The sequence below is a fragment of the Bombina bombina genome, chromosome 3 (assembly GCF_027579735.1).
Source record: "Bombina bombina isolate aBomBom1 chromosome 3, aBomBom1.pri, whole genome shotgun sequence".
NCBI classification, from domain to species: domain Eukaryota; kingdom Metazoa; phylum Chordata; class Amphibia; order Anura; family Bombinatoridae; genus Bombina; species Bombina bombina.
This window is the reverse complement of record NC_069501.1, coordinates 1258357033-1258373395: the sequence shown is the minus strand read 5'-3', so window position 1 is coordinate 1258373395 and position 16363 is coordinate 1258357033. Positions and strand designations below refer to the sequence as shown.

Below are 16363 nucleotides of genomic sequence, written 5' to 3'. Positions count from 1 at the left end.
GGATCTGTGCTGGATGGTTTGAAAAAAGTCATATTTCTTAGTAGATTATAGATCCTGAAAGGAGAGCTCTCAAGAACACAGCCATCTTAGGTGCTGGCCAGACACGCCCCATGAGTAAAATTTTGATCAACGCTCATTACTTGTCTTTTAACTACGGGTTTCTGAAAACTCGTAATACCAGCGCTGCAGGTAAGTGAGCGGTGAGAGAAAACTGCTCATTAGCACCGCATAGCCTCTAACGCAAAACTCGTAACCTGGGCCTTGTTTTCTTAACATAACAAGTTAGAAAAAAATTATGTCATGGCCTCTCTAGGATCCCGTACAATACAGTTTCAAAACAAAACAATATCATGAATAAAAACTATTTTGATAAGACATTTTCCTGGATTATATCATTCTCAAAATAGTGTTTAACAAGATAAAAAATATATATTAACCACTTAAGGACACAGCTTTTTCCCACTTTTTGCTCTGTATCGGTTTCTTCATAATTATTCGCTCTCTAGTTAAGTTCACTTATACATACTATACACAATTTTTTTAACAGATAAATGGAGGCTTTCTATTAATAGATTTTTGCAGGCAAGTTTTGCAGCATTTTAAAATGTATGGTTTATTTGCGTGTGGATGTCCGCCAATACCCCCTGTTTTGTGTAGCTATGCGGTCTCATTGGCTGCACTGCCAAATAAATATTTAAACGCTTTTAGTAAAGTGTGCTAAATCAGACTTTATGGGTTTGTATTTACAAAAAGGTAGACCGACCATCTCCAATTGGTTAAAGCACCCCACCCAAACTCAGGTGTACTCATGACAGTGTATTGGAGCTGTCCAGCACCCAATGCACTATGCACGCCACAAGGGGTTACTACTCAGTACCCCCAAAATAATACTCCAAAATGCAATGGAGTGACAGCATATAAAATGTATTCAAATAAACACAAGGTTACAAAAAGCAACGTTTCAGGATTACTCCCTTAATTACGCTATCAAGCAAAGTGATGTACATCCGCAATATATATTAGCACCACTAGATGGACCTAAAAACAATCAAATTCATTCACTATTTAAGGTTTTTACAAAGTACAGAAAATGAATGCATCGTACATGTTCTTTAAAAATTACAAACCCATATTATCCTACTCTAACCAAAAACACATTAAGACAAATTCAAATCCTATTTCCCTCAATTTAATACAGAAAAATATATACAGTGAGTAATAAATGAATCATTATCATTATTTACTTTATAATCAGTGTTATTTCTATTTTTAAATGTTTAATTACTGAAAAACCAAGAGGTCCCAATCCCTATTCATTCCTAAGGGTTCAATGGTGCCCAGCTCATGAATCCAAAATGATTCACGTTGTTTCAACATTAACTCCCTATCTCCTCCCCTATAAGGTTTAGGTACAGAATAAATTATTTGAAATCCCAACTGATTAACAGCATGTCCCGTTTGTAAATAAATGGGGAGCTACTGGGGCCGTGTTATTTTTAGTTTTTAGTGTGAAAATTAGTTAAACAAATAGTTCAAATCAGATCTGGAGCAAAATTGCACTACTGGTCTGTAAATGAGCAAAGCCAGTGAATGAAATTAGCGTTAGTGTGAAAAACTGTGTTTAGGGTTAGAGATACGAGGGAGGGTTAGGGTTAATGGGAGGTTTAGGGTTAATCAATAGGACTGGGGTTAAGGACTGTGTTTAGGGTTAGAGATAAAAGGGAGGGTTAGGGTTAATGGGAAGTTTAGGGTTAATCAATAGGACTGGGGTTAAGGACTGTGTTTAGGGTTAGAGCTAAGAAGGAGGGTTAGGGTTAATGGGAGGGTTAGGGTTAATAAATAGGAATGGGGTTAAGGACTGTGTTTAGGGTTAGAGATAAGAGGGAGGGTTAGGGTTAATGGGAGGGTTAGGGATAATCAATAGGACTGGGGTTAAGGACTGTGTTTAGGGTTAGAGATAAGAGGGAGGGTTAGGGTTAATGGGAGGGTTAGGGTTAATAAATAGGAATGGGGTTAAGTACTGGGTTTAGTGTTAGAGATAAGATGGAAGGTTAGGGTTAATGAATAGGACTGGGTTTAGAGTTAGAGATAAGAGGGAGGGTTAGGGTTAATGAATAGGACTGGGTTTAGGGTTATAGATAAGAGGGAGGGTTAGGGTAAATGAAAAGGACTGGGTTTAGGGTTAGAGATAAGAGGAAGGGTTAAGGTAAATGAATAGGACTGGGTTTAGGGTTAGAGATAAGAGGGAGGGTTAGGGTTAATGGGAGGGTTAGGGTTAATAAATAGGAATGGGGTTAAGTACTGGGTTTAGTGTTAGAGATAAGAGGGAAGGTTAGGGTTAATGAATAGGACTGGGTTTAGAGTTAGAGATAAGAGGGAGGGTTAGGGTTAATGAATAGAACTGGGTTTAGGGTTATAGATAAGAGGGAGGATTAGGGTAAATGAATAGGACTGTCTTTAGGGTTAGAGATATAAGGAAGGGTTAAGGTTAATGAATAGGACTGGGTTTAGGGATAGAGATAAGAGGGAGGGTTAAGGTTAATGAATAGGACTGGGTTTAGGGTTAGAGATAAGAGGTAGAGTTAGGGTTAATTAATAGGACTGGGGTTAAGGATTGGGTTTAGGGTTAAAGAGAAGAGGGAGGGTTAGGGTTAATAAATAGAAATGTAGCTGTTTAAACAAACATTCCTGTTACTATATCGTGTTCCTGGATACTTTGGGAGCAGCACTACTGTGAGTGACAGTGATGTTCCCCATGTAATCCCATCCAGATGAAACCAACTCATTAACACTTTTTGCCTAAAGGGACGGTAAGCACATCTTGAGGTTTTTATATAAAATCTTTAGTTATGGGCAGTAAAACAACTTTTCAATATACTTTTATTATTTATTTTGCCCCATTTTTATGTAATTTTTATTGGCATATTGTGGATTAATGAACCCTGATGATGTCCCAAGGCTAACCATGCTACATGTCTGTCCCTAATTGCCTTTAACTGATAACAACAAATGCATTTTATGCAAATATTATGACCATGACTAGCCTTGTCTTCTGCAAACTCAAGTGTGGATTGGCTCTTCTAAATAAAGCAAAAGGCGGGTGGAGTTTTGCTATTGAAAAACAATTGCAGTAAAATAGATGTTAATTTGTTTAAAAAAAATGTTCAGACTTGGTTGAAATGTTAGTCTATAGCAGCACAACATAAATGTATTGCGATTAAAACCTGTGTACTGTCCCTTTAATGAATGCAACTGTTTAGCGCAAGCGCATCTAGTACATGCGATACCTCTGGCCACACGTGGTACAAACTGCTGGGCTTAGGTCTCGCATCTCCAGCACTATGTGACATGTCCTTGTGTTTGTCTGTTTTATTGTCTCCATCAGGGTCACAGGTATCTGTAGCAAACAATAAACACCACAGAAATGTGCATCATTTAACTGCAAAATATTCAGAATTAATTTCATTCTTGTAATTATCAGCAAAGCAAGGCAAAACATTTGTCTGCCAAAGAGGTACATTAAACTAATCTAGATAGAGAGATAGATAGATAGATAGATAGATAGATAGATAGATAGATATAGAAAGACAAACAGACAGACAGATAGGTATAGACAGACAGACAGACAGACAGATAGATAGATAGATAGATAGATAGATATAGACAGACAGACAGATAGATAGATAGATAGATAGATAGATATAGACAGACAGACAGACAGATAGATAGATAGATAGATAGATAGATAGATAGATAGATATAGAAAGACAAACAGACAGACTGATAGATAGATATAGACAGACAGGCAGGCAGACAGACAGATAGATAGATAGATAGATAGATAGATAGATAGATAGATAGGGTGTCAGGGTTTTTCCCTGCTTTGTTTGTCATGTGCTGCTACCAGCCATTTTACTCACCTCTCTTGCTGAATCTGGTTCAGAGTGTGTGATGCTGCTCATTTCATGCACGCCCTCTTATGGTCAAACTGGTGTACATCATCCGTGTTCGACAGGTTGCAGTCTCAGAATTGTGATTTCATCACTTATTATTTAAAGGGCCTCTGTTTAGTATGCTTTGACCTTGCATTGTCTCAGACCTGTTTGTGAGAGCTCCTGTGTATTACCTGGCTAGTCTGACGTCTTTTTTGGTTCCTGATCCCTGGCTTGTTCCTGACTTTGCTGTTCTCCTTGTTCCTGATTCCGGCTCGTCTGACTACTCGCTTTGGCTCCTGACTTGGCTCGTCTGACTGCCAGCTCTGGTTTTGACTCCTGGCTTGTTATTTGACTTATGGACTTTTTATTATTTTTGTTATTAATAAAGGTGTGATTATTTTTGCACTTCTTGTCTGATTCCTGGCACCCTGACATTGCGCAAGGGCCATGAATCCTGATGGTGCTAATAATCCACCTTTACCTACCATCATTTCCAGGATTGAGGAACAGAATCACCGATTGGATCAATTTGCACTAGCCCTGCCAAACCCTGCTGACTCGCACTGCACATTTGGACCAGAGTCTCCCACAAGTTATGGCTACTCCTGTTTCCGCTGCTGCACCTAGTCATACCAGGAGCATGTCCAGTTCTGCACCTCTACCTCAGCATTATGGAGGTGATCCTAATCAGTGCAGAGGGTTTTTGAAACAGATGGGCATTTACTTTGAGATGTTAGCTCAGGCGTTTCCCTCTGGCAGAGCTAAGGTGGGATTTCTCATCTCTTTACTCTCTGACACGGCCCTTTGTGATTTCTAATTACCCTGAATTTGGGGCCTCCATTTCGAAGGGCATTTGATGTTCCAGCTCGCTCCTCCTCTGCTGCCAAATGACTCATGTCCATTCAGCAAGGTACGAGATCTGTTGCTCAGTATGCCATTGAGTTCCGTACGCTTACCACAGAAGTTGGTTGGAACAATAAAGCCCTTGTTGCCGCCTTCTTTCATGGGCTTTCTGATGTGATTAAAGACGAAGTTGCTGCCAGAGATTTATCAGAGGATCTCAAAGGCTTTGGTGTCTTTTTTAATCCTAATTGACATCAGACTCAGAGAGAGGCCCTCTTTCAAGGAGCACTTGCGGAAGCTTCCTGTACCGTTGTCTCCTATGTTGTCGTTCCCACCCACCCATGCCTCCCTCTCCTCCCATGTCTCCTGGTCCAGAGTCACCAGGTACTGCTGTGCCTATGCAGTTGGGTTTTACGCGTCTCTCCGCGGCAGAGAGGGCCTTTTAGAGGAGGGAGGGGCTCTATCTCTATTGCGGGTTACAGGGCCAACTTTTTATGTTTTGTCCTACACGGCCGGTTAAACGCTCACACCTAGGGTCCTGTCGGGGGCAGACATTGGGTGGTTTATACTCATCCCCAGAACCTCTAAAGGCGAAACCTTTGGTCACGGTTGTCCTTTACTGGGTGGACTCCTCCATAGTCACCCAGGCTCTTGTTGACTCCGGTGCTGCGGGCTATTTCAATGACAGTGCTTTTGTACCACAGCACTCCATTTCTGTATTGCCTCGGTCCATTCCGCTTGCTATTGAGGCCATTGATGGCAGGCCTCTTCATCCTGCACTAGTTACTCATGAAACCACTCCATTATCCATGGCTGTTGGGGCTCTCCATTTTGAAATTCCAGGTGATTATTTCTCTGCAGTTTCTGGTTGTTCAGGGTTATCCCTGGCTCCAAAAGCACAATCACAGTCTCGACTGACGTAGGTCCGAAATTTTGTCGTGGTCTTCGCAATGTATTTCCACTTGTCTTCGGAAACCAGTCACAGTCCTGTGCACTTCTTCGGTATCTCAATTGCCTGAGGAGTACTGAGAGTTCCAAGACGTTTTTGACAAGGTGCGTGCTGGTACATTGCCTCCTCACCAGTCTTACGATCATGTCATAGATCTGCAACCCAGAGCCATTCCTCCTCAGGGCCGTGTTTACCTTCTCTCGGTTGCAGAGAATTGTGCTATGGAGGAGTATGTTGCCGATGCTCTGTCACGGGGGATCATCCGCAAATCCTACTCTCCTGCAGGGGCTGGCTTTTTCTTCGTGAAGAAAAAGTGTGGTGAGTTAAGACCATGCATCGATTATAGGGGTCTTAATCATCTTACCATTAAGAATGCTTACCCTATTCCGTTCATTATGGAACTCTTTGACCGCCTCAAGGGAGCTACGGTCTTTTCTAAACTTGATTTGAGAGGAGCATACAATCTCGTTAGGATTAAGGAGGGCCACAAATGAAAAACAGCATTTAACACCAGGAGCAGGCATTATGAGTATCTTGTAATGCCCTTTTGGCCTATGTAATGCTCCAGCTGTTTTCCAGCAGCAATTTATAACTCTCCCCAGCAGCAGAATCCCTTCCTGGGAGAGGAGACAGTCGGTCTCTCTCCCCAGCGGAAGAGCCAGGAGCCAGGAGAGACAGTCGGTCTCTCTCCCCAGCGGCAGAGCCATCCCCTGGGAGTGGAGGTAGTCAGTCTCCCTCCCCTTACAGAGAACCCCTTGCAGGGAGAGATGGATGTCGATAACTCTCCCCAGCAGCAGAACCCCTTCTCGGGAGAGGAGACAGTCAGTCTCTCTCCCCAGCAGCAGAGCCAGGTACAGGGAGAGGAGACAGCCGGTCTCTCTCCCCAGCGGCAGAGCCATCCCATGGGAGCAGAGGTAGTCATCTTACCTCCCCGTAAGCAGAACCCCTTCCTGGGAGAGGAGACAGTCAGTCTCACTCCCCAGTGGCAGAGCCAGGAGCAGGGAGAGGAGACAGTCGGTCTCTCTCCCCAGCGGCAGAGCCATCCCCTGGGAGCGGAGGAAGTCGCCCTCCCTCCCCTTACACAGAACCCCTTCCTGGGAGAGGAGACAGTCGGTCTCTCTCCCCAGCGGCAGATCCATCCTTCAGGAGCGGAGGTAGTTATCCTCCCTCCCCTTACAGAGAAGCCCTTGCAGGGAGAGACGGGTATCGATATCTCTCCCCAGCGGCCGAATCCCTTTCTGGGATAGGAGACAGTCGGTCTCTCTCAAAAGGGGCAGAACCCCTTACAGGGAGCAGAGACAGCCGGTCTCCCTCCCCAGCGGTAGCACAGTTTCCCATGGAGCGGAGGTGGCAGACCTCCCTCCCTAGTGGTAGCTCTCCTTCTCGGGAGAAGAGACAGACGGTCTCTCCCCTCAGTAGCTTGGCAGGGTCTCTACCCTTTTCTTATCCCAGAGTATTTCTCACTTGGGGCAGGCATTGCATTAGGCAAGGAGGATAAAAGCTTATACAGTTGGTGCCATATGTTTGGGCACCCAAGCTTTGCCTGCCCCACCAAGGAGCAACCTCCCCCTCCGGCCTGGGGTGGGTCAGCCGGTACTAAACAGAGTGTCACAGAGAGAGGCAGTGTGGCCATGGAACTTAAGGATATTGTAACTTGTGGGACAGCAATTGTTTTGGAGCCGGCCTTAGCAAACTTGTTCGGAACTTTGCCTTATGTGACTATCCCTGTGCCCAGGGTGCAGGGTATAAACACCAGCAGGAACCCCCAGGATGCCCCAAGCTCTGGAGAGATGGGATAACCTCTCTCAGCAACCAAGAAGTGGAGGGCCACCGTCGGACAGCCCCAGGCCGACCCGTTAAGGGTCTAGCCGGGTCTGCCGAACTGGAGGGGGAGAGATGTCACGGATACCAGAGAGCTAAGGCTATCCACCATCCCCCTACAACCTCACCCCTGTTGTTTCTCAGTGGTTTTGGGCTCCTCAGAGCAACCACAATCTCTGGAAGCATTTGTTTGCTTGTTTTGTGAAGAGCTGGTGTATGACCAGGAAAACCCTCCTAGGCTGGACGGGCTCCTGTAACTCCCAGTTGGCCGCCTCACAACGGACACCCGTCTAACTCCTCTCAGGCTGGCTGGGCTCCTGGAACTCCCGGCCGGCCACAGGACAGCAGGACACCTGCTAACTTTACCCCTGGTCACTCCAGCAACCATATGCCCCAGAGCTCCGCTCTTTTGGGGATTAGTAGCCCCTAAGGAGGACAAGAGGTGGGGGAATTACCAGAGGGGAGCTCCTTTGGGAACCAGGGGTTTTGGACACCCCTAACCCCATAACTTCAACGGACTGTAACTCCGGTCCCCAGTAACGAATCATGCTGATTTTTGGACTGTGGCATCTGGGGACCAAGAGCTTTAAAACAACATCATGGAAATGCCACCGCTCCACCTGTATCACCCCAAAACTGCCACCCCTGGGTCCTGGTCCTGTGGCTTCTATGGAGGTGCTAGCCTGTCTGGAGGGGCAAGAATGGCGGGAAAATTGGGGCATTGTCCAGCGTCTTATCAAGATGAGTTGTGTGTATAAAAGATGTGTGTGTTTCTCAATAAAATCAGTTCCTGTTTCACCTGAATGCTAGTCTGTCTAGTTATTTAGGTGTGCTCCAGCTAAAATCACTTTCCTGGGCTACATAGCAGCCTGTTCCAGGCAGAGGAAGGACTCTCAGGCAAAGCTACCCAGTCTGGGTAGCCAGAGTATGCCACAGGGTGGGACCCTGAATACTGGTGCTGTCAGGCATCAGGGGTGGCTACAAGCTGTGGTCACTTGCCAGCTACAGGGCTGCAGTCGGCAGGGAGGAAGCAGGACCTTTTTGGCAGAGCTACCCAGTCGGGGTAGCCGGGGTATCCGTCACAGATGATATCCTCATACACTCACCCACTCTTGAGGCTCATTGTTCTGATGTTACACGGGTATTTCAGAGACTACCTGAGAACGGCCTGTTTTGTAAACTCAAGAAATATGAGTTCCATCAGACTCAAGTAAAAATTCTAGGTTATGTAATCTCCATTGCAGGGTTCTCCATGGATTCTGACAAGTTGTCTGAAGTCCTGCAGTGGCCTCACCCAGTTGGTCTTCACTTTATTCAACGTTTTTTGGGCTTGGCCAATTACTATAGGAAGTTTATTAAAAACTTTTCTTCCTTGATCAAACCTATCACTGACATAAGCCGTAAGGAGAATGATCCACTCCATTGGTCACCTACTGCCAATAAGGCTTTTGAGAGTCTTAAGACTGCCTTTGCTGCTGCTCCAGTTCTGGCTCATCCTAACCCTGTCCTGTCTTTCGTTCTTGAGGTTGATGCATCGGAGACTGGAGTAGGTGCCCTCTTGTCTCAACGTCCTAAGCCTGGTGGTTCCTTGCATCCGTGTGGTTTCTTCTCTAAGAAATTGTCTCCGGCGGAGTGCAATTATGAAATTGGTGACAGGGAATTACTGGCCATAATTTTGGCACTCATTCTTGTGCTCATTCTTACTGACCACAAGAATTTGACTTATCTATCAGAAGCAAAACGTTTGTCGCCCCGACAGGCCAGATGGGTGCTATTTTTGTCTTGGTTTAATTATGTGGTTTTCTACCTGCCTGGTAGTAAGAATGTTAGGGCTGATGCCCTCTCTCATCAATTTTCTCCTCTGTCCAAGGAGGAGTCTGTACCTATTCCATTTATACCTCCTGACCATATTTTGGCCACCATACGTACTAATTTGACTTCTCCCTTAGGGAAAGAGATCCTGGCTGCACAAACCAATGCACCTACTGAGAAACATAGTGGTAAGTGCTTTGTACCTGAGAATCTTCAAACTAAACTATTGCACACTTACCACTACCCTAAAGCCGCAGGTCACCCGGGCAAGAACCAAATGATTTGGTCTGTCACTCGACAATTCTGGTGGCCAGGACTTCGTTCTGATGTTGCTGCATATGTTGCCTCCTGCTCAGTCTGTGCACAGAATAAGACTCCTCGATATCTACCTGTGGGTCTTCTTCAACCTATTGCTAATGGTGAGCGTCCTTGGACACATCTTTCCATGGACTTCATTGTCGAGCTCCCTGTTTCCTATGGCAATACTGTTATCTTAATGGTGGTTGACCGTTTTTCTAAAATGTCACATTGCATTCCCTTGAAGAAGTTGCCTACTGCTCAGGAGCTTGCTTCAATTCTTGCCCGGGATGTCTTACGTTTACATGGGTTACCCAAGGAGATAGTGTTGGACCGGGGTAGCCAGTTTGTCTCCAGATTTTGGCGTTCCTTTTGTGCTCAAATGGGGATCCAGCTTTCCTTCTCCTCTGCATATTACCCTCAATCCAATGGGGCTGCGGAACGGTCTAATCAAGCTCTGGAACCATTCCTCTGTTGCTATGTCTCAGATCACCACAATAATTGGTCTGAACTGTTACCTTGGGCAGAGTTCGCTGGTAATAATGCTATTAATGCTTCCTCCCAGTTATGGCAAATTATGGGTTTCAACCATCCTTGTTGCCCGATTCATTCATGTCTCAGGGAATTCTGGCTTTGGAGGAGCATCTCCAGTAACTCTGTTCCCCCTGGGTGCAGATTCAGGATTGCCTTCATCATTCTATGCAGTGCCAAAAGTTCCAGGCTGATCGTAGGCGTCTGCCCGCGCCTTCCTACCAAGTTGGTGAGAAGGTTTGGCTGTCCTCCCGCAACTTGAACCTTCGTGTGCCTTCCAATAAACTGGCTCCCCGTTATGTTGGTCTTTTTCGGATACTCCGACGGGTCAATCCTGTGGCCTATGCTCTTGACCTTCCTCCTGCAATGCGCAGGTTTTTCATGTCTTCCTCTTGAAACCATTGGTTTGTAATCGGTTTACCACTGTGTTGCCTCGTCCCCATCCTATCTTTGTTGACAACCATGAAGAATATGAGGTCAGCAGCATTATTGACTCTCGTATGTCCAGGGGTCGCGTACAGTATTTGGTTCACTGGAGGGGTTACGGTCCGGAGGAGTGTTCATGGGTTCCCTCCTCTGATGTTCATGCTCTCGCCCTCCTTTGTGCCTTCTATGCCCATTTCCCGAATAAGCCTTTTGTCCTCCAGCGGGGGAGGGGTCATTGAGGGGAGGGTACTGTCAGAGTTTTTTCCCTGCTTTGTTTGCCATGTGCTGCTGGCAGCCATTTTTACTCACCTTTCTTGCTAAATCTGGTTCAGAGTGGGTGATGCTTCTCATTTCCTGCACGCCCTCTTATGGTCAGACTGTTGTACATCATCCGTGTGAGACAGGTTGCAGTCTCAGAATTGTGATGTCATCACTTATAATGTAAAGGGCCTCTGTTCAGTATGCTTTGCTCTTGCGTTGTCTCAGACCTGTTTGTGAGTTCCTGTGTATTACCTGGCTAGTCTGACGTCTCTTCTGGTTCCTGATCCCTGGCTTGTTCCTGACTTTGCTGTTCTCCTTGTTCCTGATTCCAACTTGTCTGACTACTCGCTTTGGCTCCTGACTCGGCTCATCTGACTACCAGCTCTGGTTTTGACTGCTGGCTTGTTATTTGACTTATGGACTTTTTATTATTTTTGTTATTAATAAAGGTGTGATAGATAGATATATACAGACAGATAGATAGATAGATAGATAGATATAGATAGATAGATAGATAGATAGATAGATAGATAGATAGATAGATAGATAGATAGATAGATAGATAGATACAGACAGACATACACAGACAGACAGACAGACAGACAGATAGACAGATAGACAGATAGATAGATAGATAGATAGATAGATAGAAAGATAGTCTTAATGTGCCTCCATAAACACAAAATTATTACCTTGAAACTTTCCAACTAGGTCAGGACAGAGCGTAACACAGGTGAGAAGTAATATGGTTGTTATCATTGTTTTAAGCACTTCATTTCATCTTCTTAACAGGTGAAAATCTCATCCTTGAAAATGAAAATAGTGAAAGTTACATCTTGTCTGTAACATATTTCAGTAATTTCACTGCCTAATAACCTGTACTGCTCTAGGATCCAAGTCCATACAGTTACCCTGATATCTTGTACTGCACCAGGCTCAGTCTGTACAGTTACCTGATATCCTGTACTGCACCAGGTTCTTTCTATACAGTTACCTGATATCCTATACTGCACCAGGCTCAGTCTGTACAGTTACCTGATATCCTGTACTGCACCAGGCTCAGTCTGTACAGTTACCTGATATCCTGTACTGCACCAGGCTCTATGTACAGTTAGAAAGAACTTGTTTAGGAGGTGAATGCCTCCTAATGAAAGTATACACATATAGCACTCAGGGAGTTTAATGAGATAGTCTTATGATCTTGCATCAGATCTCTGACATAAATCTGCAGTTTTGTTGCTATTGCTAATCTCATATAAGACGTGGACAGATGAAAAAATTATTAAAATATAACAAAATTCTGCACAGACGTTTGTAGATTAACTTATATCTATAACACGGTTGAAGTCATGACTTAGCACGATCAGTAGAATGAAATCATATGTTTCTTTACACAAATATGAACACTTTTGTGAACCTTTATGGTGAGATTCACATGTATTTGTTTTGCTGAGTAGCATTAAGCAAAAGTGTATGATGTTTCTTTGTGATAAAGAAGGCCCATGTTTGTGTGAGCTTTGCAGATATCTGCTTAATCATTCAGCAGTCATTGCTCATTGGAGAACATAACGATATATAGTAATGAGATTGAAACATAGTGAAATAAGTTACAAAAAATAATAACACTTGTTAAACGTTATGCTAGATGTTATGGTTGATGCCAGTAATAATCGTGCACTTTAGACAGTATTAAAACTGATGCTTGATATTCGGCTAATTATAAATATAGCACTTGCACTGTTTATAGTTGCTTTTCAATAGCAGTCACATGACTGGAAAAAAAGGTTGTTATTCTGAAACGGTGTAAATTGAACCGTTGTAAAACGAGGGCTACCTGTATTTTGTATAGGGCTGATTTAAAATATTGCAATTGCTCTATTTGATAATTTACTATATTGGTTAATACTGAGTTCACAATATCTTGTGATATTTGAGGTAATGGTATTTAATATTGAGGGATGGTGTTCAATACTCTTAAGGTGAATATGTTACTAAAACCTATTAATAATATCATTCATAAGAATAGTATATTATTTCTTCGAGAGGATGATATATTTACCCAAATTATCTCTCACAAAAATGTTTAATGATTTACTGAAATATTTGTCATCATAGGATATTTTATGCGATGACTATCAGCACTCATAAGGTTAATATGTAGCTAAAGTCTATTGAAAATATGACTCGTGAGCTTAAATATATTTTGCATATGAGGTTAATTTGTATTGTCATAAAAATCACTCACATAACTATAATATCCCTTAACTGTGATCATTTGGGATATCTGTCCTTGAAACATATGTGGATTGCGGTTAAGTAACAGCTAGAAATTTCAAGCGAGTAAATGTTCTTTGACCTCCCCCGGTTCACAACAGATACACTTCCGTGTGGGGTCAACAATTGCTGCTGCAGCTTGCAAGCCACAAAAGTGTAAATTCATCTAAATATATCCTAGTGAACATTAGTGGTTTACCTCTATACACTATAACCAATCTTTTTGTTAACTAAGTGAGATTTTTATTCTCAAACATCAACATCAATTATTATGGTTACCCAGTGATGTCAAGCTACCTAAATCTAAAGGTATAAAGGTATTTATCATTAATTGTGGTCAGCTACACACACACCTCTCAAGGTGGGCAAGTCAACCTCCTTATACTTATTTGTCCCCTCAGACAACCACGTTGCAACATATACAATTTAGAATGCACCATAGCAACACTTTGATTCTGTGTGTTTTTAATTTAATAGTTTTTCTTCCCTATTTTAAACATATCTCTATTAAAAGTTATATTTTAATCATTTTTTCATCTGTCCACGTCTTATATGAGATTAGCAATAGCAACAACACTGCAGATTTATGTCAGAGATCTGATGCAAGATCATAAGACTATCTCATTAAACTCCCTGAGTGCTATATGTGTATACTTTCATTAGGAGGCATTCACCTCCTAAACAAGTTCTTTCTAAGTTTGCCTATACACAGCACCCCTCAGCTCACTGTTTATAAATGTATTCCTTTACTTTACTATTAAACTTGTGCTATAGGAAGTTTTGCATAATTTACAAGTAGTGCCATTGGACCCATTTTTCTCTAAGTCTATGTACAGTTACCTGATATCCTGTACTGCACCAGGCTCAGTCTTTACTGGTACCTGAAATCCTGTACTGCACCAGGATCTGTCAGTACAGTTACCTGATATCCTGTACTGCACCAGGCTCTGTTTGTACAGTTATCTAATATTCTGTACTGCACCAGACTCAGTCTGTACAGTTATCTGATATCCTGTACTGCAGCAGGCTCAGTCTGTACAGTTACCTGATATCCTGTACTGCACCAGACTCAGTCTATGCTGTTACCTGATATTCTGTACTGCACCAGACTCAGTCTATACAGTTATCTGATATCTTGTACTGCACCAGGCTCAGTCTGTACAGTTAACTGATATCCTGTACTGCACCAGACTCAGTCTGTACAGTTACCTGATATCCTGTACTGCACCAGGCTCAGTCTATACAGTTACATGATATCCTGTACTACACCAGACTCAGTCTGTACAGTTACCTGATATCCTGTACTGCACCAGGATCAGTCTGTACAGTTACCTGATATCCTGTACTGCACCAGGCCTAGTCTGTACAGTTACCTGATATCCTGCACTGCACCAGGCTCAGTCTGTACAGTTACCTGATACCCTGTACTGCACCAGGCTCTGTCTGTACAGTTACCTGATATCCTGTACTGCACCAGGCTCAGTCTGTACAGTTACCTGATACCCTGTACTGCACCAGGCTCAGTCTGTACAGTTACCTGATATCCTGTACTGTACCAGGCCCATTCTGTACAGTTACCTGATATCCTGTACTGCACCAGGCTCTGTCTGTACAGTTACCTGATATCCTGTACTGCACCAGACTCAGACTGTACAGTTACCTGATATCCTGTACTACACCAGGCTCTGTCTGTTCAGTTACCTGATCTCCTGTACTGCACCAGACTCAGTCTGTACAGTTACCCTTATATCCTGTACTGCACAAGGCTCAGTCTGACAGTTACCTGATATCCTGCACTGCACCAGGCTCAGTCTGTACATTTACATGATATCCTGTACTGCACCATGCTCAGTCTGTACAGTTACCTGATATCCTGTACTACACCAGGCTCAGTCTGTACAGTTACATGATATCCTGTACTGCACCATGCTCAGTTTGTACAGTACCTGATATCCTGTACTACACCAGGCTCAGTCTGTACAGTTACATGATATCCTGTACTGCACCCGGCTCAGTCTAAACAGTTAACTGATATCCTGTACTGCACCAGGCTCAGTCTGTGCAGTTACATGATATCCTGTACTCCTGTACTGCACCAGACTCAGACTGTACAGTTACCTGATATCCTGTACTACACCAGGCTCTGTCTGTTCAGTTACCTGATCTCCTGTACTGCACCAGACTCAGTCTGTACAGTTACCCTTATATCCTGTACTGCACAAGGCTCAGTCTGACAGTTACCTGATATCCTGCACTGCACCAGGCTCAGTCTGTACATTTACATGATATCCTGTACTGCACCATGCTCAGTCTGTACAGTTACCTGATATCCTGTACTACACCAGGCTCAGTCTGTACAGTTACATGATATCCTGTACTGCACCATGCTCAGTTTGTACAGTTACCTGATATCCTGTACTACACCAGGCTCAGTCTGTACAGTTACATGATATCCTGTACTGCACCAGGCTCAGTCTAAACAGTTACCTGATATCCTGTACTGCACCAGGCTCAGTCTGTGCAGTTACATGATATCCTGTACTCCTGTACTGCACCAGACTCAGACTGTACAGTTACCTGATATCCTGTACTACACCAGGCTCTGTCTGTTCAGTTACCTGATCTCCTGTACTGCACCAGACTCAGTCTGTACAGTTACCCTTATATCCTGTACTGCACAAGGCTCAGTCTGACAGTTACCTGATATCCTGCACTGCACCAGGCTCAGTCTGTACATTTACATGATATCCTGTACTGCACCATGCTCAGTCTGTACAGTTACCTGATATCCTGTACTACACCAGGCTCAGTCTGTACAGTTACATGATATCCTGTACTGCACCATGCTCAGTTTGTACAGTTACCTGATATCCTGTACTACACCAGGCTCAGTCTGTACAGTTACCTGATATCCTGTACTGCACCAGGCTCAGTCTGTGCAGTTACATGATATCCTGTACTCCACCAGGCTCAGTCTGTACAGTTACCTGATATCCTGTACTGCACCATGCTTAGTCTGTACAGTTACCTGATATCCTGTACTCCACCAGGCTCAGTTTGTACAGTTACCTGATATCCTGTACTGCACCAGGCTCAGTCTGTACAGTTACCCTGATATCCTGTACTGCACAAAGCTCAGTCTGACAGTTACCTGATATCCTGTACTGTACCAGGCTCAGTCTGTACAGTTTCCTGATATCCTGTACTGCACCAT

General features: G+C 43.7%; 1 protein-coding gene across 5 annotated transcripts in view; it reads right to left on the bottom strand.

The window, feature by feature from the left end:
* Positions 1–16363, bottom strand: part of LOC128654718 (ecto-ADP-ribosyltransferase 5) — a 189923-nt gene that overhangs the window by 119132 nt on the left and 54428 nt on the right. For all 5 annotated transcript variants that reach the window (XM_053708798.1, XM_053708800.1, XM_053708797.1 and 2 more), the window contains exons 2-3: positions 11568–11681; positions 3288–3397 (exon numbers count right to left, since the gene is read on the bottom strand). In XM_053708798.1, coding sequence (XP_053564773.1) covers positions 3288–3397; positions 11568–11634 — 177 coding nt within the window. In that variant the 5' untranslated portion in view covers positions 11635–11681. The remainder of the gene's footprint in view (positions 1–3287; positions 3398–11567; positions 11682–16363) is intronic.